Source organism: Podarcis liolepis, assembly GCF_965112155.1.
Source record: "Podarcis liolepis genome assembly, chromosome: 17".
Taxonomy (NCBI): Eukaryota; Metazoa; Chordata; class Lepidosauria; order Squamata; family Lacertidae; genus Podarcis; species Podarcis liolepis.
In genome coordinates this window covers 14331086-14356875 of record NC_139571.1, presented here as the reverse complement: position 1 = coordinate 14356875, position 25790 = coordinate 14331086, and the positions used below count along the sequence as shown (strand labels likewise).

At 44.9% G+C, this 25790-nt stretch overlaps 1 protein-coding gene across 1 annotated transcript; it reads left to right on the top strand.

Moving 5' to 3' along the window:
- The first annotated feature begins 302 nt into the window (after positions 1–302).
- Positions 303–25790, top strand: MTAP (methylthioadenosine phosphorylase). The gene is made up of 8 exons (XM_083483436.1): positions 303–418; positions 13016–13102; positions 13376–13434; positions 16319–16486; positions 17542–17644; positions 19177–19416; positions 21628–21750; positions 23956–25790. Exons 1-8 carry the CDS (start codon positions 383–385, stop codon positions 23992–23994), a joined length of 855 nt encoding a protein of 284 aa, XP_083339562.1. The 5' UTR covers positions 303–382; the 3' UTR covers positions 23995–25790.

Below are 25790 nucleotides of genomic sequence, written 5' to 3'. Positions count from 1 at the left end.
AGGAAACTGCAGCGACAAATGACACTTGTAGTTTAAGGGCGAATTTTGGAGACGTAAAGGATTTGGATGTTTAGGAGGAAATGATTGATAACAGGACCCACAAAGGGAGAGGGGAAATCCAGGAGATTCTCTGGAATCTTGTTTTTAAGTTGTATGTTGGATATGCGGTTGTAAAATTCTAATTTGAAGAACGAACTAACTAAATAAATGTATTAATTGAAATAAAAAAGGGAAGGGAACTGGAGCGACAAACGGGAACCCCTTGGCTGGCTGGGCGGGATCCCCGCGCTTTGCGCTTCGCCTCCTGCCGGGGGCGGAGAGCCGGTGGGCGCGCCTGGCCAGGGACCGCCCTCCTCTCCGCCGCTTCTCCTCCCCGAGCAACATGGCTGCAGCCGCCGCCGCCTGCCCGCCCGTGAAGGTAAGCGAGGCGCCTCCCTGCTGCTGCTGCCGCCTCTCCCGGCTGGGGACGCAGCTCGGCGGCTCCCTTTCCCCGAAGGGGCGGCTCCCTTGGGCTCCCGGGGAACGGGAAGGGGGCCTGGGCGTGCGCGGGGCCTGAGCGCGCGGGCGCGGCGGCGTTGGTGTGGGCCGGGAGCCCTTGGGGATCTCCGTCGGCCTGCACAAGTCGTGCGCCTAGGCGCCTTTGGCGCGCGTAAAGGCGCCTTCCCCAGCAGTGCTGGAGCCTGGAGGGTGTGTGTGTGCGCGCGCGCAGTCCCCTGGGTGCACTTACCCGAGAGTAAACCCCGCTTGAGCGCGAGGAGTGCCTGGCGACACGCCGGGCTTTGTGCACAGGCGACGGTGGGTTTCTGCAAACATGCTCGGGGACGCTTGGCCAAGTGTCCCTGGCTTTTGTTAAACCGAGGATTTTGCCTTCGGGGTTTTCTTCTTCTTCTTTCTTGGAAAGCACAGTGGTTTAGAAATACCGCACACTACAGTATTAAGAATCCCGGAATGAATACCCCCCAGATTTGTGCGGCAAAGAAAACAGTTGCCCTGTGAATGCGCTTTTACCCCTGCCTCCACTCCCCTTGTTTGCTGCCCCATAGGACCATCCAGAGTAATGGATCTGCTGTAAGTGATCTGGAGTCTGAGACATGTGCTGAGTTCTCACCCTCTATTTCTTAATTATTCAGATGAGTTTCCTCTATTAGTCACAGAGGGTTTTTCCACCATGTGCCGCTCAAATATAGCTAATCAACGGCTTTTAGAAATCTGGTGAACTGTCGTGCATTTAGACACCTGTATCATACAATCCTAGAATAGTAGAGTTGAAAGGGACCCCTGGGGGTCATCTATTCCAACCCCCTGCAAGGCAGGGATATGCATCTGTCCCATAAGGGGACTGAACCTGCAACCTCGGCGTTATCAGCCCCAAGTTCTAACCAACTGAGCTGTGAGTCACACAACCTGTTCCTTATACAGGATACCACATTGGTTTTTAGGGCACGCTGAAATACCATGAGCGGCCTGTTTGCATTCTTTGGATAGTTCCAATCCACGTGATTGATATTCCCTAGTTTGCCATTTCTGAAAGTGATTGTATCTGTTGATTTGACAGAATGAATGCACTTAGATACACACACAGCAGCCGCTCCTCTTGAGAAGAGCTGTAGAGGTAGAATGTTTCCTATCACAGTGATACCTCGGGTTACATACGCTTCAGGTTACAGACTCCGCTAACCCAGAAATAGTGCTTCAGGTTAAGAACTTTGCTTCAGGATGAGAGCAGAAATCGGGCTCCGGCGGCGCGGCAGCAGCAGGAGGCCCCATTAGCTAAAGTGGTGCTTCAGGTTAAGAACGGACCTCCGGAACGAATTAAGTACTTAACCCGAAGTACCACTGTACAGTGAGGAAACAGTGAGATCTTGCTGAATTTGATCTCGTCTCTTTCATGCCTTCATTGTATGTATTATTTTTAACCTATCTTGAGTTGTCCCTTTTTAAAAAAATTATTCTGTGTGTCCACAAAGTTTGAATGTGTCACACGTAGCCGACAGGAGTTAGGGTTTGTTGAAGCTATAAGTACAAACCGTTTCCGACTTCATGGGGAAACCTATAAAGTCATTCAGGCTTGTGATAGGTGATTGCGCCAGGGGGTGGATGGGATCAGGGCGAAACCTTGCCTTTTCTCCTGACCTCCAAGCTCAGAGAGAAGGGCTGGAGCTGGTCACTGTTCTGCTGCACATGAGAATCCCAGTTCTTTCTGAAAAGCTGGGGGGAGGGATCCCCTCTGGAACTGCACTGGGCTTCCAAGACTTTTCCCTAGTCTTCATTCTGAATGTGAAATTAGGAAGAAAATTGGCAGAGGCGGGGGATATTCCTGAAGTCACAATGGCTGGCATTCATGTTCAAAATTCACCAGGCGCATTTTGCACCGGGATATTGGCTACTCGCGGCCTAGAGGGAATGCCAGGATGGTATCTACCATCTGGGGGTACATGCCTGGGGATCCTTGGAGCTTGACTGTTTTCACACACTAATGACACACATCCGTTGCATTTTATCTGCCCCATCAGAATGGATTTCTGGAACCAAAATACATTTTTGGTGCAACCTTAGCAGGAGTTGTGAAGAAACTTACAGCAATTTTGTTGTTGCTTGTCTTCACTTCTCCCACCCCAATGCCCTGCTCAAAGTTGTGAAGAATATTCTTACATTCTTAATGGCCCGTGCCACCATTAAGAAAAAGAGGCCAATACAGTGGTACCTCGGGTTACATATGCTTCAGGTTACAGACTCCTCTAACCCAGAAATATTACCTCGGGTTAAGAAATTTGCTTCAGGATGAGAACAGAAATCGTGCTCCGGCGGTGCGGCAGCAACAGAAGGCCCCATTAGCTAAAGTGGTGCTTGAGGTTAAGAACAGTTTCAGGTTAAGAACGGACCCCCGGAACGAATTAAGTACTTAACCCGAGGTACCACTGTATATATGTGGACTGTCCCTGGGTCAGGTGACATTTCTTCTTTAAGTTCTCAGATCTCTCAACCCAGCTCAAGGTTGACATCTGAACTAGCCAGATGTTCAACTGAGGGTCAGCCACATTGAGTCCATCTTTCGAAAAATAAGACTTTAGAGCCGTCTTGCCCCAAAATGGCAACTAGACATTCCATTTTGGTGACTGTAACCTTGGTTTAAGGAGCCATTTGGCACCTAGCTTATGTATGAGAGTTCCTAACACTCTACCCAGATAATAATAATAATAATAATAATAATGTATTATTTATACCCCGCCCATCTGGCTGGGTTTCCCCAGCCACTCTGGGTGGCTTCCAACAAAAGATTAAAAATACATTAAAACATCAGTCATTAAAAACTTCCCTAAACAGAGCTGCCTTCAGACATCTTCTAAAATCCAGGTAGTTGTTTATTTCCTTGACATCTGATGGGAGGGCGTTCCACAGGGCGGGTGTCACCACCAAGAAGGCCCTCTGCCTGATTCCCTGTAACATGGCTTCTTGCAATGAGGAAACCGCCAGAAGGCCCTCGGTGCTGGACCTCTGTGTCTGGGCTGAACGATGGGGGTGGAGAAGCTCCTTCAGGTATATTGGAATATTGTGAAGCTCCTTGACATCTGACAGGAGGCGGGTGCCACCACCAAGAAGGCCCTCTGCCTGATTCCCTGTAACTTTGCTTCTTGCGGTGAGGGAACCGCCAGAAGGCCCTCAGTGCTGGACCTCAGTGTCCGGGCAGATCAATGGGGTGGAGACGTTCCACCGAGTGAAGGTATCTTCACTTGTGACCACAAGTGGCCAGTAATCAGGGACAAAATGTGTCTGGCTCCTGGCTAATTTCAAACACTGGCCAGTGGGAATAGAGTTGCAGCTGTAGCTTCCCTGCAATGGAGTTGCTACCACTTTGGTAGGGGGGCGGTACTAGCCAGGTGGTGGTGAGATAATGGCTGCGCAGGTGCCCTGATAGAGCTTATCTGGTGTTTCTGCGTGGGGCATCCGCACAACTCTGGCCTCTCTGCTGCATCACCCCTCCCCTCCTGAGAAGTGGCAAAGACCCCCACTGATGGGAGGCAATTGCTACAGTGGTCAAATTGCTCCTCTTCTTTTCCCTTCCTTCATCTCAAGCACTTATCTTCCCTCTGGCCAGTCTTCAGCACAACGTTGTTGTTGTTTAGTCGTTTAGTCATGTCCGACTCTTCGTGACCCCATGGACCAGAGCACGCCAGGCACTTCTGTCTTCCACTGCTTCCCGCAGTTTGGCCAAGCTCATGCTGGTAGCTTCGAGAACACTGTCCAACCACCTCGTCCTCGGTCATCCCCTTCTCCTTGTGTCCTCCATCTTTCCCAACATCAGGGTCTTTTCCAGGGAGTCTTCTCTTCTCATGAGGTGGCCAAAGTATTGGAGCCTCAGCTTCAGGATCTGTCCTTCCAGTGAGCACTCAGGGCTAATTTCCTTAAGAATGGATGTGTTTGATCTTCTTGCAGTCCACGGGACTCTCAAGAGTCTCCTCCAGCACCACGATTCAAAAGCATCCATTCTTCGGCGATCAACCTTCTTTATGGTCCAGCTCTCACTTCCATACATCACAACGTTAGGCTCATTTAATCCCATTGACTTCAACTGGCTTAACAGTACGAACTCGGTGCTGCCTACAGATTCAGAAAACTTGAGGCCTGTGCATTTTATCCTTGCCTGAAGAAAGCCTCTCTCCGTTTTGCATAGGTGTAACATTCATTACTAAGCAGTTGGAGCGAGCACATAGATAGATTGCTTTTGCAGCAAAATGGGATCCAGCTGATCACAGCAGAACATAATGTAATTGAAACCCAAAAGCAGCCAAACTCAGAAGCCCAAGTTGGTAGCTCTGGCTCTTGCGTAACAGCGAGGGTTGCCAGATAAACTTCAAGGTCCGTTCCAGCTCTATAATTCTATGTGGAAGGGATTTGGTTGCCAGCTGGGTACAGTGGTACCTCAAGTTACATACGCTTCAGGTTACATACGCTTCAGGTTACAGACTCTGCTAACCCAGAAATAGTACATCGGGTTAAGAACTTTGCTTCAGGGTGAGAACAGATATTCATGCTCTGGCAGCTTGGCAGCAGCAGGAGGCCCCATTAGCTAAAGTGGTGCTTCAGGTTAAGAACAGTTTCAGGTTAAGAACGGACCTCTGGAACAAATTAAGTACTTAACCCGAGGTACCACTGTATTTGTAATGTGGAATGGTAGCTTCAGTTGCGTGACACAGGAACCTTTTGATGGTAACATTCAGGCAATATTATTCCAGCCTTCTTTGATGCTTTTACGCAGGGTGGATTTGATTTAAATCAAATCAATTTAAATCATTTCTTTACAGAAAGACTCGTTCTTGCTGGTATAATCTTAACATTTACAACCAGATGAAGGTTTCATTTTTGGAATAATAAATTTTCAGAGTGGTTTTTACAGTTATATAAAAAATTACTGATTTGGTTATACTATTAGAAATACAAAGACAGGCAATTATGAAATTATTGTTTGTATCTGGACAACTTTTCTGCTGTACTTTATTGGAAGGAGAAAAACAACCATTTCCTTAATAACAATTTAAACAATTTATTTAACTGAAACAATAACATTATAGCATATGTATCCATGTTTGTTAACTGAGGTGGTTAAATGATAAAAAACAACCTTAGACTGATGAAAAACTTAAAACAAATCCTTATTTCCTGATGATTAGCCGTTGGACTATAATGTAACTTAAATAGAAAACTATCTTTAGAAAGATTTTCCCTCAAAAAGCATTTTATTTTAAAAATCCGATTTAAATTTAAACAAATCCAATTTTTTAAATTTATTTTTTTTAAGCATTGATTTTTATCCACCCTGCTTTTAGGAGCACACTGGAAATTGCAAATGTCTCTTCACTTATGTTGCACCCAGTTTGCCTGCACTACCACTTCCATGCCACAGGATGGCAGCAAATCACAAAGAATGTGTGTTTCTGTTCGCTGGTACTTGGCAGGTTCTTCCAAGCTATGGCATGAACTTCAACCAGAGATTTGGACTGATCACAAGAACCACATAGCCTTAGCCTAATGAAATAAATGTTCCTATTATAATTGAAAGTGAAGAAAGATCTTTTTAAATAAAAAAGAGGTCCGTCTTAAAGAAGTAGGCATGGGAGGGAGTGTTTTATGTCTGTTGCTGTTTATTTATTGTAAGTATCTGGCAACACAGATATTTATCCCCCACAATGGTTTACTTAATCCAGTGGTTTTCGAGCTGCGTCTCAGGAAAACTCGGGGTTCCTCGAAATCTCCCAGTTATTTATTTTTAAAATAAAATGCTTTTGGAGGAAAAATCTTTTTAAATATTGTTGTTGTTGTTTAGTCGTGTCCGACTCTTCGTGACCCCCTGGACCAGAACACGCCAGGCACTCCCGTCTTCCACTGCCTCCCGCAGTTTGGTCAAATTCATGTTGGTAGCTTCGAGAACACTATCCAACCATCTTGTCCTCTGTCGTCCCCTTCTCCTTGTGCCCTCCATCTTTCCCAACATCAGAGTCTTTTCCAGGGAGTCTTCTCTTCTCATGAGGTGGCCAAAGTCTTGGAGCCTCAGCTTCACGATCTGTCCTTCCAGTGAGCACTCAGGGCTGATTTCCTTCAGAATGGATAGGTTTGATCTTCTTGAAGTCCATGGGACTCTCAAGAGTCTCTGCAGCACCAGAATTCAAAAGCATCAATTCTTTGGTGATGAGCCTTCTTTATGGTCCAGCTCTCAAATCCATACCTCACTACTGGGAAAACCATAGCTTTAACAATAAGGACCTTTGTCGGCAAGGTGATGTCTCTGCTTTTTAAGATAGTTTTCTATTTAAGTTCCTAAGTGAAACCAGCATCAACAGCCAAGCTTGCTTAAGAGACAACTCATTCGATGTTCTTAAACTTTACCTGAGGTGGTTATTTTAAGGCAGGTCCAACAGGCCTGACATGTAACTTTTGCAAATTCTGGGGATTTCCTCCCAGAAATTCCTGCAACGTGGGGATTCCACGGTAGACAAATTGATGTGGAAAGAGTTCTCTGCAAGTAGAAAGCTATTAGATGTTTAAAGCCACCCCTACGGTGCTTTAATTTTTGATAGTTACAGGGGAACTTCATTTTTTGACTTTACAGTCGTACCTTGGTTCTCAAACACCTTGGTACTCAAACACTGCAAACCCAGAAGTAACTTCCAGTTTGCAAACTTTTTTCGGAAGTCAAACGTGCTCCGTTTTGAGTGACACACTTCCGTTTTGAGTGTTATGCTGAGGTCTGTCTGTTTTTGCTATTTATTTTGCGTTTTTGTGGCTTTTTTTGTTTTTGTGACTGGGTGGAACCCAGTTCAGCTACTGATTTTTTTAAAATATATTTTTTATTCGTTTTTATACATGTCTTCCAAACATTACATCCCATCTTAGAAAACATAACAGACCTTTGGCTATCACCGCCTAGGACTTCCATCAACCTCGACTGGCGGTTTTCTAACTTCCTTTCTAATTTTGCATTTTATTTTAACAGTTATTGCTATGAAATCCAAATCCTAAACAAACTCCTTCTTAGTCCTCTTTCGCAATAATTCAGATAGTTCTCCTTACAAAACGTCTTGTAACCCTACAAGCGATGTCAATTGATTGCAATTGTCTTTCAGATATATCGTGAATTTCTTTCAGCTACTGATTGATTGATTGATTGATTGATTGATTGTGTGACTGCAGTACATTGTTTGTTGCTTTCATTTTGTTAGTAAATTTCATGTTACACTGCTGTTTTAGGGGTTGTTTTTAAAAGTCTGGAACGGGTTAATCCATTTTGCATGACTTTCTATGGCAGGGATCTGCAACCTTTAAGACAAAAAGAGCCACTTGGACCCTTTTTCCAAAGGAAAAAAAACTGGGAGCCGCAAAACCGGGAAGGTGACGTCGGGACAGTGCATGACTAATGCACGCACCGCCCCCATGCAACGTCACAGCCAGTACAGCGCCCGCCACAGTGGGGAGTTTCGGGGTGCACAATGCACCTCCTCCCCTCGCTAGTATCCGCCCCGGAGCTGTGGCAAAGGTGTAAAAGAGCCACATGCGGCTCCGGAGCCACAGGTTGCAGACCCCTGTTCTATGGGAAAGCGCATCTTGGTTTTGGAACGGACTTCCGGAATGGATTAAGTTTGAGAACCAAGGTACCACTGTACTGGAGTTGTTCCACTCGCTAATGGAAGACTTAAACCTTATTACCTAGAGCATGGGTAGGCAACCTAAGGCCCGAGGGTCGGATCCGCCCCAATCACCTTCTAAATCCGGCCCGCCGACACCTGAGAATCACTGGCCTGCAAGTGCTCCAGTTGGAGAACCGCCTTCACCAAAGGTGTCATGGACTTTGAAGACACTCGAACTTGGGACGCAAGGGAGAAACGTGCCAAGAGGAAGGCACGCTTGGCAAACCCTCACTGTGGAAGGATGTGAGCATCCATAATTGGCCTCCACAGTCACTTACGTACACATTGTAAAGATCACATTCATGGAAGACAATCTTACTCGGCTACGAGGGATCGCCAAAGAAGCAACAGCAGCAGCTGCAGAACAAACATCAGCTGTGCTCTAGGAACAGATCTGCTCAGCTAGGGCAAAAGTGAGACCTGTCTGGCTTCACCAATGCCCAGCACAAACTGAGTGCCTGTTTCATTCCTCAGACTCCTCTACAGTGGCAAAAATGACAGAAAGACGAAGAGAAAAAGACAAGTTACAGATAGGTAGCCGTGTTGGTCTGCCATAGTCAAAATAAAAAAATTCCTTCTAGTAGCACCTTAAAGACCAACTAAGTTAGTTCTTGGTATGAGCTTTCATGTGCATGCACACTTCTTCAGATACACTGAAACAGAAGTTGCCAGATCCTTCTATATAGTGAGAAGGTGGGGCCAAACCTTACGCCAAAGAATAAACGGACATAAATCTGACATCAAGAATCACAAAACAGAGAAACCAGTAGGAGAACACTTCAATCTCCCAGGACATTCTATACAAGATCTCAAAGTAGCTGTTTTACTACAAAGGAATTTCAGAAATAGACTGGAAAGAGAAGCTGCTGAATTGCAACTCATTACCAAACTTAAAACCATGGAGAGACCTGGTCTGAACAAAGACATTGGATTCTTATCTCATTATACATGACTAAGCCATTTTTCACCTTCTCACCCCTTGCCTTCTCCTGTAAGACCTATTGCAGTCGTTAAGAGTCGTCAACAGGCTCATCTCAGCTATCTGCCAATCACCCATTCCCACCACCCTTCTGAGTAATACCCCTCCCCACCTTCTCACTATATAGAAGGATCTGGCAACTTCTGTTTCAGTGTATCTGAAGAAGTGTGCATGCACACGAAAGCTCATACCAAGAACTAACTTAGTTGGTCTTTAAGTTGCTACTAGAAGGAATTTTTTTATTTAGAAAAAGACAACAGAGACTTTGAAAAAGATTGGGAACCATTCATATTATATTTGCAGAAACAAAGAAAGGCAGTAGACTTGATGGCAGGATTTAAATAAACATCCACATTATTAGCATCAGAAAATGTTTGGAAGATAGTGAAATAAGATGATGTATTTAATTTTGTTTTTATGTTTTTAAGGTTTGATGCTATGTTATTAATAACTTTTTCTGTTGAGAGATAGCAAAGCGGGTGAAAATAGAAACAAACCAGAAACGCAATTTGGGGGAAGTCTTGGAGGGGAGGGAGGGAGGAATATATACCGTATTTTTCGCCCCATAGGACACACTTTTCCCCCACCAAAAATGAAGGGGAAATCTGTGTGTGTCCTATGGGGCGAATGCAGGCTTTCGCTGAAGCTTGGAGAGTGAGAGGGGTTGGTGCGCACCAACCCCTCTCGCTCTCCAGGCTTCAGGAAGCTATCTGCAAGCCCTGGGAGCCCGGTGGGAGTTCCCGCAGGGCTCCCTAGGCTGCAGATAGCAGCCTGCTGCCCAGAGCGCGGGGCACGCTGAAGCAGAGCGCCCCGCGCTTCGGGCAGATATCCGCAGCCTGCTGCCCGGAGCGCGGGGCGTGCTGAAGCCGCGGGCGGGGGGGGAATAATTATTTTTTCTTTATTCCCCCCCCCCCAAAAAAAAACCAGGTGCGTCCTATAGGGCGAAAAATACGGTATGTAATGAACAAAAATGAAAAATGATTTTTTTAAAAAAACAAAAAATATAAAGAATCCTCTACAGTGGCAAGAGTTCTAGGACATGGCTGGGCAAACTAAGGCCCGGGGGCTGGATCTGGCCCAATCGCCTTATAAATCCGTCCCGCAGTCGGCCCAGGAATCAGCATGTTTTTACATGAGTAGAATGTTTCCTTTTATTTAAAATGCACCTATGGGGTCTTTGTGGGGCTTGCCTGGTGTTTTGACATGAGCAGAATGTGTGCTTTTATTTAAAATGTATCTCTGGGTTATTTGTGGGCCATAGGAATTCGTTCTCCCCCCCCCCAAAAAAAATAGTCTGGCCCCCCAAAAGGTCTGAGGGACAGGGGACCGGCCCCCTGCTGAAAAAGTTTGCTGACTCCTGACCTAGAGCCAATTACTGAGGCTGGGGGCAGGGGATGGGGGGGTTGGTTGGTTTTCCATCAGTTCCATTCATACCTATTTGCTGTTCTCATCTGGTTGAGGCGGAAAGCCCCGGACTGGCACACTGGCTGCCCTCTGCGGAAGGAGGAAATGCGTGTGGGTGGCAGAGTTTTCCCTTCCCTATCCCAGCCAGCTGTAAGGAAGCTGCTTAGGACTAAAAATAGGGTGATTGGTTTTTTCCATTCCTGACCTTAAAAAAAACCACAACCCAGCACAAGAATGGTTTCATTGTTGTAGCAGGGATGCCCAAACTCTTGAGGAATCATCCTCCCTGGGTCTGGCAGTTCATTTGAATGACGTAAACTGGCTCAGTCACAAGTTGTCAGGCTCCATCCTAAAGTGACGCTATCTGCCCGCAAGCCGAGTCCTAACCATGCGCTCGCTGGACACCTTAAAATCATCACCCACTCTTGGAATAACAGCTTTGGAATTGCCCAAGAAATATGGGCAAAAGATGGGCTAAAAAAGCCAATGCAATTCTGGGCTGCATCAATAGGAGTATAGCATCTAGATCAAGGGAAGTAATAGTGCCACTGTATTCTGCTCTGGTCAGACCTCACCTGGAGTACTGTGTCCAGTTCTGGGCACCACAGTTCAAGAAGGACACTGACAAACTGGAACGTGTCCAGAGGAGGGCAACCAAAATGGTCAAAGGCCTGGAAACGATGCCTTATGAGGAACGGCTAAGGGAGCTGGGCATGTTTAGCCTGGAGAAGAGGAGGTTAAGGGGTGATATGATAGCCATGTTCAAATATATAAAAGGATGTCACATAGAGGAGGGAGAAAGGTTGTTTTCTGCTGCTCCAGAGAAGCGGACACAGAGCAATGGATCCAAACTACAAGAAAGAAGATTCCACCTAAACATGAGGAAGAACTTCCTGACAGTGGAATTTGCTGCCAAGGAGTGTGGTGGAGTCTTCTTTTTTGGAGGTCTTTAAGCAGAGGCTTGACAACCATATGTCAGGAGTGCTCTGATGGTGTTTCCTGCTTGGCAGGGGGTTGGACTCGATGGCCCTTGTGGTCTCTTCCAACTCTATGATTCTATGTAAAATTATTTTTGTATGCCACAGCTGCTGCTCCTATTTTGTTAGCTAAAAAGTGGAAAACCCAAGAATTACCAACAATAGAAGAATGGCAGATGAAGATGATAGATTTTTCAGAGCTAGCCGACCTAACCAGAAGAGTCTGCGACCAGAAGGAGGAGGAGTACCAGGAAGAGTGGAATAAATTTAATGATTATCTAGTTAAGTTTGTTAAGTTAAATTAATTGAAAATAGCTTGCAGATACTTAATTGGCTTAGGATTTTATTTATGTTAAGTGGTGAATTAATATATTTAATTCCATAAGGTGAAGTTTTAAGGATGTTAATGTTTAAGTTAAATTTCATAAGAATTGGGATTTGGAAAACCGTTGAAAGGACATGCAGTGAAATTCAACCAAGGGGAAGCGAGGAAGTCACTTAACAAAGTTAATAAGTGTAATTTTCAATAAGGCTATGATTTATGTTTGTTTGTCTTGTGTGTTTGTTTGTTTGTTTATAATATTATGAAAACCAATAAATTTTTTGGAAAAAAATAAAATCATCACCCGCTCTTGCTACACCCCAGCAAACAACTTCATTTGGCCACCAACAATCCTACTAAACTTCGAACCACGTTGGATTTCTCCAAGGTCATCTCTGCACAAAGCCCCTCCTGATGGTTTTGCAGCCTTCGCTCACCTCTCTCCCAGGCAGAGTGCCCAGTGGTCAAGGATGGTTGAAGTCCCACCGGTTTCCCATCGCTGGCACAGGGATTTCTGCAGGAATCAGGGTGGATAAAAATCAATTATTTATTAAAAAAATAATTTGAAAAGTCACATTTTTATATATATATACATCGGATTTTTAAAATAAAATGCTTTTGGAGGGAAAATCTTTCTAACGATAGTTTCCTATTCAAGTTAAATTATAATCCAAAGACTTATTCATCAGGAATAAGGATTTGTTTTACGTTTTTCATGTGTGCTAAAACTCAGTCTAAGTTGGGGTTTTTTTTAAAAAAAAATGTTTAACCGCATCAGTTAACAAACATGGATACATATGCTATAGTGTTATTGTTTCAGGTAAATAAATTGTTATTAAGGAAATGGTTGTTTTTCTCCTTCCAATAAAGTACAGCAGAAAGTTTTCTCATGTTATTTGTATATCACAAAAATAGCATAATAAATGTGGAAAAATATCTACAACATATGTTTCATTATTAGTGGTCAGTGTATTAGTTCTTGATTCATGAATTGGTTTAAACAATTAGGAGGAAGAAGAAGAAGAAAGGGGGAGAGGGAAGGGGGGAATGCCGAGTGGGGTGGGGGCAGGTGACAACCAAACACTATTGTGGTGTAGCATTTAGTAATAGTTTCAATTGTCTTCCAAACTAATGCGTGTTTCTTGTGCTCAAGATTGGAATTATCGGAGGGACCGGTCTGGACGACCCAGACATATTAGAAGGACGAACAGAAAAATACGTTGATACGCCTTATGGAAAGGTAGGTACCAATAGCCTTTTGGATAATTGGCTTTTTTTAATTCAGTTTTAATTTGGTATTGTATTAATGTGGCTTTTATTGGATTGTTTTAAATGAAAATAAATAAATAAATAAATAAATAAATAAATAAATAAATAAAAAGAATCTCCCCCCCCCCCCCGCCCCCTTAATCATGCCTAAATAGCAATTAAGATTGTTTAAAATTCACAGTTGGCATTCTGTAATGTGTTGTCTTCCATCCCTGTCTTGTGTTATTTCTGTTTTTAACTCTAGCCATCAGATGCTCTGATTTTGGGGAAGATAAAAAACGTTGACTGTGTGCTTCTAGCCAGGTAAGAATTCCTTAAGCATCACTTGTATTTCTCTTCTACTGAAAAATTAAGGTTTGCCGTAAATGTATTAAATCAAGGCATCTAACCTGCTAAAGATGCACGCTAAATGCTGAGAATTATCGCCAGCATTTCAGTAAATTTTAATTGGTTTATAGTTCTTGATTGGCTTTATTGAGTTCTCTGCCTTAAAAATTGTTCCTCTTTCTTTAGAACTTCCAAGTTCAGTTAATTGTGTTGGACAACACATATGCTTGCTGAAAACTTACCTGTTTCAGCTGGCCTGTGCAGACACATTATTTTGTTTCATCTGTACTTCAGTTTGTTTTATTGTTTTTAACGGATTTTTAAATGTTTTGAATATGTTTTTATTCTTTTTTAAATTGTGGAGTTTTGTTTTTAATCACAGAAGTTTTTGCTTCCCTGTAAGGAAGGTTGGGATATAAATTTAACAGATAGGTGCAAATTAAATGTAAACTTTCCTGAGAGTTTGGGACAGAAGAATACAGAGACATAAAAAATTATAAAATCTACCTGTCCTAAAAACCTTAAAATCCCAGGCCTTGAATCCCAGGGCTGAGGATTTGAACCAGAAACTATATGTAGAAAGGGAAAGTGAAAGGACCCCTGAATGGTTAAGTCCAGTCAAAGGCGACTATGGGGTTGTGGCGCTCATCTCGCTTTCAGGCCGAGGGAGCTGACGTTTGTCCACAGACAGATTTCCGGGTCATGTGGCCAGCAGGACTAAACCACTTCTGGCACATGGAGGACCATGACGGAAACCAGAGCACACGGAAATGCTGTTTACCTTCTCGCCGCAGCGGTACCTAGTTATCTACTTGCACTGGTGTGCTTTTGACCTACTAGGTTGGCAAAAGCTGAGACAGAGCAATGGGAGCTCACTCCGTCATGGGAATTCGAACCGCCAACCTTCCAATTGGCAAGCCCAAGCGGCTCAGTGGTTTAGACCACAGCACCACCCGCTCCCTTGATTTAATATAATCAGCCTATAAACTGCTTATAAAAAATCACCTAAGACAGACAAAAAGATAAAACACTCATAAAACAAAAGAAAATTAATGAATGAGATCGAGAACTATTCTACATGGAAGGACTAATGGATAGGTAAAAAAGGTAATGGACCCCTGGACAGTTAAGTCCAGTCAAAGTCAACTTTGGGGTTGCGGCGCTCATCTCTCTTTCAGACTGAGGGAGCCAGCGTTTGTCCACAGACAGCTTTCATGTGGCCAGCAGAACTAAACCGCTTCTGGCACAACGGGACACCATAATAATAATAATAATAATAATAAATTTTATTTATATCCCGCCCTCCCCAGCCGAAGCCGGGCTCAGGGCGGCTAACAACAATAAAACAGTATAAAAGTATAACATAAACAACACTCTAAAATCATTCATTGTAAAATTAATTAATTCAGGCCACTGGCAACCATTGGGCCAGAGCTCCGCGAAGATTGCCGAGGGAGGGAGTCAGGCTGTGCCCTGGCCAAAGGCCTGGCGGAACAACTCTGTCTTGCAGGCCCTGCGGAAAGATGTCAAGTCCCGCAGGGCCCTGGTCTCTTGTGACAGAGTGTTCCACCAGATCGGAGCCACAGCCGAAAAAGCCCTGGCTCTAGTTGAGGCCAGCCTAACTTCTCTGTGGCCTGGGACCTTCAAGATGTTTTTATTTGAAGACCGTAAGTTTCTCTGTGGGGCATACCAGGAGAGGCGGTCCCGTAGGTACGAGGGTCCTAGGCCGTATAGGGCTTTAAAGGTTAAAACCAGCACCTTAAATCTGATCCTGTACTCCACCGGGAGCCAGTGCAGCTGGTGTAGCACCGGATGAATGTGATCTCGCAGCGAAGACCCCATAAGGAGTCTCGCTGCGGCATTCTGCACCCGCTGGAGTTTCTGGGTCAGTCTCAAGGGCAGCCCCACGTAGAGCGAGTTACAATAATCCAATCTGGAGGTGACCGTCGCGTGGATCACAGTGGCCAGGTCAGGGCGAGAGAGGTAAGGAGCCAACTGCTTAGCTTGGCGGAGATGGAAAAATGCCGCCTTTGTTATAGCTGCAATCTGCACCTCCATGGAAAGGGAGGCGTCGAAGATTACACCCAAACTCTTAACAGACGGTGCTGGCACTAATTGCGCCCCCGCAAGAGATGGGAGTTGCCCCCCCAATCCCATATCGCCCCGCCCTAGCCACAGGACCTCTGTCTTCGAAGGATTTAGCTTCAACCGGCTCCCACGTAACCATCCAGCCACAGCTTCCAAACATCTGGTCAGTGTGTCTGGGGCCGAGTCAGGATGGCCATCCATCAACAGATAGAGTTGGGTGTCATCGGCATACTGATACCATGATGGAAACCAGAGTGCACGGAAACGCCGTTTACCTTCCCAACGCAGCAGTACCTATTTATCTACTTACACTGGCGTGCTTTCCAACTGCTAAGTTAGAAGGAGCAGGGACAGAGCAATGGGAGCTCACCCCATCGCGGGGATTTGAACCACCGACCTTCCGATCAGCAAGCCCAAGAGGCTCCATGGTTTAGACCACAGCACCACCCGCTCCCTTAGAAACTATATGTACTAAACCCTCATAGCTTCTGGCACACAAGGTGTATGACATTTGTCCCTGAAATGGGAAAGCAAGTTGAAGCCTCTGGATTGGCCAGATCTATTGGTCCTGATCCCCAGCTACTCTCCTCACACCATTCTTACATAAGTAAATTGCTTTTAAAGAGGTGGTGGAACAGAATAAAACCACTGTTTGGTGAATTCATTCCTAACCGCAACAGCAAACGCATCTTTCCCTGAGTTGTTTGCTTCCCCCAACCCCGTCTTGAATTTTAGCTTTGCTGTTTTTCCCCTCCCCTCTTTCTCTACGTAGGCATGGAAGGCATCACACCATCATTCCGACACATGTCAATTACCGTGCCAATCTGTGGGCTCTGAAGGAAGAGGGCTGCACTCATCTGCTGGTGACCACAGCCTGTGGTTCTTTGAGAGAAGAGATTCAGCCTGGAGACGTTGTCATAATAGATCAGTTCATAGACAGGTAAAAAAAAGATGGAGATCTTATATGAGGAGCTAGGCTGGGCAATCATTGAATTAGATCTTGGGCTGGAGCAGAAGCTTTATTCCCAAAGCATCCCTGCTTTTCATATATGGATTATATTAATGGGGTGGTGAGGGGTTGTAATGAAAATACTGATTTGTGAATCTGGAACCAAAGACAACTCGTTGTTGTTGTTGTTTAGTCGTTTAGTTGTGTCCGACTCTTTGTGACCCCATGGACCAGAGCACTCCAGGCACTCCTGTCTTCCACTGCCTCCCGCAGTTTAGTCAAACTCATGTTTGTAGCTTTGAGAACACTGTCCAACCATCTCATCCTCTGTCATCCCCTTCTCCTTGTGCCCTCCATCTTTCCCAACATCAGGGTCTTTTCCATGGAGTCTTCTCTTCTCATGAGGTGGCCAAAGTATTGGAGCCTCAGCTTCACAATCTGTCCTTCCAGTGAGCACTCAAGGCTGATTTCCTTAAGAAGCGATAGGTTTGATCTTCTTGCAGTCCATGGAACTCTCAAGAGTCTCTTCCAGCACCATAATTCAAAAGCATCAATTCTTCGGTTCTCAGATCACACTACACATACTTGATTCAGGGGAAACCTAAGTGTGGGAATGTTTAGGAATGTAGGACAGACAGCCCATGGGGGTTGTTTAGCCGGCCCACGAGCCGCCCCCGAACCAAGGCTCCCGCTCGGCGAGTCCCTATGTGCTGCACTAAACCTGCGCAGCATGGGGACTCGCTTCCACGGCGCCAGAAATCACATCTGCGCAGACAGCAAAAATTGCAGGCACACAGATGCAGACACCGGAAATTGCAGGTGCGCAGACTCCAGAAATCTCTGCTGGAGGAATCTCTGCTGCAGTGAACCAGGCCAGGCGAGGTAAACCTTGCTGACCCCTACTCTACTGATCTTCTGTCGGCTCGCAAGATGGAAAAAAGAGGCAAATGGGTGGCATTGATACTACAGTGACTGAACATGCTGACCTTTCCTTGCCAATCAGGTGTTTTTTAAAATTTCTAATCAATTTTTTTCCCCACCCACAGGACCAACAAAAGGCATCTCACCTTTTATGATGGGAGCTGTCCCAGCCTCCCGGGAGTCTGCCACATCCCTATGGCAGAACCTTTCTGCGCCAAAACTAGAGAGGTTTGTGGATCTTCGCTTGTTGAGTCCGTCGTCTGCGGCTGGAATCTCAACAGCCTGTACATCAGCAGAAAGTGCTTATGAATGTATAGGAAGGGGGTGAAAGAGAAACATGTTGCTGGTTTTCCTTTCCAGTTTTATCCCCTCCTGTTTCATTTAATGTTGATATGGGGGGGGGGGGGTTGCCACTTGATAAATGCTGAGCCACTTCCCTGTTCTTCCTGCAGATTACTTTATCATTATAATTATTAGAAAAATAATTATAAAATTACAAAAGTACACAGAGTAATATAAGATAGTACCCATATCATCATCATCAAACCTTTTATTGGCATCACATACAAACATCCAAAACAAATCAATGCAGAATTACCACTCCCCCAGTGGTAATTTGTACATTACAAAAAAAAGGATGGGGGGAGGACTTGTTATTGTGGTTAACCTGCATATTACTTTTTAAAGAGGTGCATTAAAGGGCTGGTGCCTTGCTGCTGCTTCTGTCGTAATTCTTTGTAAACAGATCATATATATAAGGTGGGCGGTTCGAATCCCCGCGATGGGGTGAATTCCCGCTGCTCTGTCCCTGCTCCTGCCAACCTAGCAGTTCGAAAGCATGCCAGGGCAAGTAGATAAATAGGTATCACTGTGGCTGGAAGGTAAACGGTGTTTCTGTGCACCCTGGTTTCCATCACGGTGTTCCATTGCACCAGAAGCGGTTTAGTCATGCTGGCCACATGACTCAGAAAGCTTTCTGCAGACAAACGTCAGCTCCCTCGGCCTGAAACGTCTGCTAGGTCCCTGCTCCTGCCAACCTAGCAGTTCGGAAGCACGTCAAAATGCAAGTAGATAAATAGGTACCACTCCAGCAGGAAGGTAAACAGCGTTTCTGTGCGCTGCTCTGGTTTCTGTGTCCTGTTGTGCCAGAAGTGGTTTAGTCCTGCTGGCCACATGACCTGGAAAAACTGTGGACAAACGCTGGCTGCCTCGGCCTGAAAGCAAGATGAGCGCCGCAACCCCAGAGTCGTCTGCGACTGGACTTAACTGTCAGGGGTCCTTTACCTTTTAGGTAAAGGTAAAGGGACCCCTGACCATTAGGTCCCGTCACGGATGACTCTGGGGTTGCGGCTCTCATCTCGCTTTATTGGCCGAGGGAGCCGGCATACACCTTGCGGGTCATGTGGCCAGCAAGACTAAGCTGCTTCTGGCGAACCAGAGCAGTGCACGGAAATGCCGTTTACCTTCTCGCCAGAGCGGTACCTATTTATCTACTTGCACTTTGACGTGCTTTTGAACTGCTAGGTTGTCAGGAGCAGGGACTGAGCAACAGGAGCTCAGCCCGTCACGGAGATTCGAACTGCCGACCTTCTGATCAGCAAGTCCTAGGCTCTTTTGGTTTAGACCACAGCGCCACCCGCGTCCCTCCCTTTACCAAAATAGATTTTAACAAGACTGCTAAACTAAATTTGGGGGGCTGGGCGGATCTTTGCACCCTAGCGGCACATATGCTAAAGATGGTCCTGTCTCTGTGTGTCCAGGTCCTTATGGATGTGGCCAAGAAGCTTGGCATCAAGTCCCACTCCAAAGGGACCATGATCACCATCGAAGGGCCGCGTTTCAGTTCCCGAGCTGAGAGCCTCATGTTTCGCAGCTGGGGAGGCGACGTCATCAACATGACTACGGTCCCCGAAGTGGTTCTTGCCAGGGAAGCTGGTCTCTGCTATGCAAGCATTGCCATGGCCACAGACTACGACTGCTGGAAGGAACACGAAGAAACCGTGAGTGACAGCTGCTTCTCGCTTCTAGGTTTGGTTGCCAAGCGGGGATCCTTAGGTAGCTAAAATGGCGCCATACATGCAGAAGGGGCGAGGCGCTACCAGAGGCCTTTCTTCTTGGAATAACAGGTTTGGAATTGCCCAAGAAAGATGTTAAATTATTTTTGCATGCCACAACTGCTGCTCGTATTTTGTTAGCTAAAAAGTGGAAAACCCAAGAATTACCAACGATAGAAGAATGGCAGGTGAAGATGATGGATTTTTCAGAGCTAGCCGACCTGACGGAAGAGTCCGCTAGCAGAAGGAGGAGGAGTATCAGGAAGAATGGACAAAAATTAATGATTACTTAGTTAAAAATGTTAAGTTAAATTAACTGAAAACAGCTTGCAGATACTTAATTGGCTTAGGATTTTATTTATGTTAAGTGATGAATTAATATGTTAAGTGATGAATTAATATGTTTAATTTCATAATGTGAAGATCTAAGGATGTTAATGTCTAAGTTAAATTTTATAAGAACTGCAATTTGGAAAACCGTTAAAAGGATATGCAATGAAATTCAACCAAGGGGAAGCAAGGAAGTCACTTAACAATATTAATAAGAGTAATTTTCAATAAGGCTATGATTTATGTTTGTTTGTCTTATGTGTTTGTTTGTTTATAATGTTGTGAAAACCAATAAAAAAATTGGGGAAAAAAGAAGAAGGGGGGAGGCGCTGGCAGGTTTGTGGTGACACCCCAGTTTTACGGAGATACGAAAAATATTCAGAAGGGACCCCCCCCCCTTTTTGGCAGAGATGAAATTTTTACTACACTTTTAAATCTTTACATATAAATTCCAGATTTCAAATTTGTTTTACATTTCTCTTTAAACTTTTGACTTCCCGCCTTTCCTTCCACGCTGTTCTTAATCCCATCCTATTTACATACTGCACCTTGAGAAAATTTCACCTACAACATATTCTTCCATTTCAAATACAGTGGTACCTTGGTTGACGAACTTAATCCGTTCCGGGAGTCTGTTCGGCTTCCAAAAAACATTTGCAAACCGGAACACTTACTTCTGGGTTTGTGGTGTTCAGGAGCTGATTTGTTCAGGAGCCAAGCCGTTCAAAAACCAAGGTACCAGTGTATTATCATTTTCCTTCCACTGCTTATATTTCAAATCCTGCTTGCGATTTCATCTGATCATGGCATTTTTTCAGATATTCCCAAAAGGACTTCCATTCTTCCAGGAATCGTCCCACATGTCAGTTTCATAATTTTGCTGTTAGTTTCACCAGTTTTGCAAAACCCATTCTAAGATCCATTCTTCTTTCATTTGTGTTTCATCTTCTTCCCAGTTCTGCTTATTTTCTTTCTTTCCTTTCACCACTAAAAATCAACATAGTTGCCCCCTGTTTTCAGGGGGAGGAGTATTTTGGGGAAACATGGAGGAAGATTTCTCATGTCCCCCTGCGTATATTTTAGCAGTACAGTGGTACCTTGGAAGTTGAGTGGAATCTGTTCTGGAATTCCATTCGACTTCCAAAACATTCGGAAACCAAGGCGCGGCTTCCGATTGGCTGCAGGAAGCTCCTGCAGCCAATCGGGAGCCGCGGAAGTCACATCAGACGTTTGGGTTCCAAAGAGCGTTTGAAAACCAGAACAATCACTTCCGGTTTTTGATTATTCGGGAGCCAAAACATTCAAGTTCAAAGGCGTTTGGCTTCCCAGGTTCCACTGTAATGCATTTGATATACCATGAAGTTTGCCAGCATCTCTCTCTTCCTCCCCCCTTCCTCTCAACAGTCAGCTGCAAACTCAAATTTTTGAATTCAATGCATCACAAAGTTTACCTGAGACCAGGGGTCAGCAAACTCTTTCAGCAGGGGGCCGGTCCCCTGTCCATCAGACCTAGTGGGCCGGACTATAGTTTTTTTGGGGGGAAATGGACAAATTCCTATGCCCCACAAATAATCCAGAGATGCATTTTAAATAAAAGCAAGCATTCTACTCATGTAAAAACACACTGATTCTCGGACCGTCTGCAGGCCAGATTGAGAAGGCGATTGGGCTGGGTCTTAGTTTGCCTACCCATGCCTGAGACATTTAAATATTGTTTTAAACTTCTCCAGTATGCAATCCTATACATATCAACTCATAAGTATATGGGTGGTGTGTGGTTTTTTTTTAATTCAGTGGAATTTGCTTTCATTGTTGTTGTACTTCCAGGTTTCGGTGGATAAAGTGTTGAAGACATTGAAGGAAAACGCCAATAAAGCAACAAGCTTGCTCCTGACTACTATACCCCTGATCGGTTCCATGGACTGGGCAGAAACCCAGCAGAACTTGAAAGTAATATATTTTGAATTCCTCCCAATATCTTTGTGTCTGAACTCTTTAAACGTGCTTCAAAAGTTAGTGTGTAGCGAAAGGAGAGCAACAGATATATGTGTATGCTTAATGTGTGTTTGAAAACTAAAAACCAGCAAATTAAAAGAAGGCTAGCTGGACAAAAAGGCCCCAAAGAAAGCTGCAGAATTTCAAAGCAGGAAAGGGAAAACAGAATACTGAGTTGACCTCTGTTTTTCCTTTGCCTGACATTTTTACTGGTGCCGGAAGCTCGTGATAGATAGACCAAGAGATTGCATTCGGCAGAAGAGACACTGACCCAGAGAAGTTATTCTCCTCTTACCTATTGATGTGGGTGCCGCTGCAGAAATAATAATAATAATAATAATAATAATAATAATAATAATAATAATAATATTTGTACCCCGCCCATCTGGCTGGGTTTTCCCAGCCACTCTGGGCGGCTTCCAACAAAGATTAAGAATACATTAAAATGTCACACATTTAAAATTCCCTGAACAGGGCTGCCTTCAGATGTCTTCTAAATGTCAGGTAGTTGTTTTTCTCTTTGACATCTGGTGGGAGGGCGTTCCACAGGGCAGGCGCCACACCGAGAAGGCCCTCTGCCTGGTTCCCTGTAGCTTTGCTTCTCGCAGCAAGGGAACCGCCAGAAGGCCCTCGGAGCTGGACCTCCGTGTCCAGGCTGGACGATGGGGGTGGACAATACTCCTTCAGGTATACTGGGCTGAGGCCGTTTAGGGCTTTAAAGGTCAGCACCAACACTTTGAATTGTGCTCGGAAACGTACTAGTAGCCAATGTAGGTCTTTCAAGACCAGTGTTATGTGGTTCCAGCAGCCACTCCCAGTCACCAGTCTAGCTGCTGCATTCTGGGTTAGTTGCAGTTTCCGGGTCACCTTCAAAGGTAGCCCCATGTAGAGCTCATTGCAGTAGTCCAAGCGGGAGATAACCCGGGCATATACATAGGAAACAGGCAAAACTATATTAAAACACGTTACCTTTGTTCCACATAAATGTGTCCTTTCCTTGTATGGGCAACATAGAATAATATAAATTAAGCATCCACACATGGAGGAAAACTGAATATATATGTGTGTGTGTAGAGAGTTGGTTAACTCCTGGTAAATCTAGAATTGCTCATTTTCGCTGAGAGAAGAGGAGGGTGCTCCCAGGTGAGACCTGGGAGGACACACCTTTCACTGTAAGAAATTTGTTGTTGCTGTTTAGTCGATTAGTCGTGTCCGACTCTTCCTGACCCCATGGACCAGAGCACGCCAGGCCCTCCTGTCTTCCACTGCCTCCCACAGTTTTGTCAAACTCATGCTGGTAGCTTCGAGAACACTGTCCAACCATCTCATCTTCTGTCATCCCCTTCTCCTTGTGTCTTCCATCTTTCCCAACATCAGGGTCTTTTCCAGGGAGTCTTCTCTTCTCATGAGGTGGCCAAAGTCTTGGAGCCTCAGCTTCACGATCTGTCCTTCCAGTGAGCACTCAGGGCTGATTTCCTTCAGAATGGATAGGTTTGATCTTCTTGCAATCCATGGGACTCTCAAGAGTCTCCTCCAGTACCATAATTCAAAAGCATCAATTCTTCGGCGATCAGCCTTCTTTATGGTCCATGCAATTAGCATGGCAAATTTATACTTTATGAACTTCCTTTGCCTTTAGTGGGAAGGAATTCTGCAGCTCCCAAGAAATGGCGTTTGATACAGAGAAAATGTGTCCTGCCTTCCTTGGATCCCTGTCCTTCTTTGCTTCATGTATTCACTATAGGTCATGGCATTCCAGATGTAGAACAAAAAACGGAGTATGTAGTAAAGTAAGAGCTAAAGCCCAAATAAATCCCTCGGGACTGAGGATCTTCTGTGTGAGTGTGGGTTGAGGTCCATAAAGGTCCCTGGTGACTTGAACTTTTAAAAGTGGTAATAAATGCCAGCTTCATTATTGTGACTCTAAATCCTAAAATTACTTCCATGACTTGATTTACCTTTTAACCAATATTTTGCTCCTTTACAATTCAAGGGAACTCGTTTATTTTGCCTTGGAGGAAATTTTTGGGGGAAGTTAGCTGTCCAAAATTTAGAACAAGTTTGTATAAAGCATTTATACCTTTGAACAATTAAAAGCTTTAAACTGTATTGAAAAGTAATCCTCTATTTTCTTTTTCTTTTTTCATTTTTGTGTTTCAGAATACTCTGCAGCTGTCAGTTATGCTACCAAAACATTAAAAGCATGGCAAGATGCTCTGAAGCTGGTTTGAGAAGATACATCTTTTGAGAGCATAGCAATGCCCTCAAATTATATGGTTAAAATACGCAGCATTTTCATTCTATCTGCTAATACTTTTCGTTTCGGCACAAAACGTGTAGAGGTTAAGGAGTGGAACATGCCCACCAGACTGGGAATTTAATTAATTGCGGGAACTGACTACCACCCAATAGGAATTATTAGCAAACATTTAATAATCTTGTTTATAGACATGGAACAAGAAAATAAGATGTCATGGTATGCAGTTCTGACAAGTTCTTGGCTCATCACCCATCTCAAAGATGTCAAGGCATAGGCGAGATGACAGCCTATACTCTTTAACTACTCCAGACAGGGAGGAAAACAACCCAGAAACCAAAACCCAAAATCTTGTAAATCAGTGGAATTGATATGTCTTTGTTCAGTGGCATTTTTTAAAATGCAAAGAAACGGTTTTTTTGAACTGTGGTTCTTTTGTGTTTTTTATATTTTTTAAGACCTTTTCAGACTTTTTTAATATAAATTTATTTACGTTTTTACAAAAGTGGTTGCCTTCTAGATGGGAGCGTTTGAATGGTATCTGATGAACGTGTTGCTAACCCCCCCCCAACCCGGTGCTGACAGTGGGTCATGGAATAACTCGGTTAGACATTCTAGTGCAGGCCACCAGCAACATGCTGCCGCTGCTCTCTGCGCATGCTCCATGTCCCAAGTATGCTCACTTCAACCGGAAATCCTTCCGACCCTTCTCAGCTGTTCTCTTCTACAGTGGTACCTCTGGTTGCGAACGGGATCCGTTCTGGAGGCCTGTGCGCAACCTGAAAAGAGTGCAACCTGAAGCAGCATATCTGCGCAGGTGTGCGGCGCGATTTAGCGCTTGTGCGCATGCGCATAGCGTGATTTAGCAGTTCTGCACATGTGCGAGCGGTGAAACCCGGAAGTAACCCTTTCCGGTACTTCCGGGTCGCCGCAGGACGCAACCTGAAAAGACGTATCATATTTTTTTCTCTATATGACTCACTTTTTCCATCCTAAAAAGTAAGGGGAAATGTGTGTGCATCTTATGGAGTGAATGCAGGCTGCGCAGCTTTCCCAGAAGCCAGAACAGCAAGAGGGAGCGCTGCTTTCACTGCGCAGCGATCCTTCTCATTGTTCTGGCTTCTGAGATTCAGAATGTTTTTTTTCTTGTTTCCCTCCTCCAAAAACTAGGTGCGTCTTATGGTCTGATGCGTCTTATAGAGCGAAAAATACGTAACCTGGAACATCCATAACATGAGGTGTGACTGTATCCAGGTCAGCAAAAACACTGCGTTCCAGGGACCTTGGTGGGGGCCTCCTGTTAGATGCCCCCCCCCCCGCAAAGGGCCAGAGTTTCTCCTTGAAGTGAGCATGTTGCGCCATGGCTGAGCATGCGGAAAGAGTCGCATTGGTTAGCTGCCAAGGGTGGCGTCGCGAGAGAAGGGAAGGGTATGCTGGCTTCTAAGGGGACCATTGGGATTGCACAGGCGTCGTGTTTGGGAAGACGTTGGCCTGCGCTAAGAGAATTCTGTACCAAACCATTTCACCTGCCTTGCTGTGTTGTGACGATCTGCTCTATTCCTCCGAAGAATGCGTTGGCTCCATTCCGGTTCGTTAGAGTGGCGTCGGTGAATGTACGCGATACGCACAGATAATATCCCTGCGGTTTATTTCTACACTGTGTTTGTTTTAACGCCCACACTTGCCTTTAAGAAAAAGAATGTGCTTCTTCTATCTAATAAAACCAAACGTAACCTCC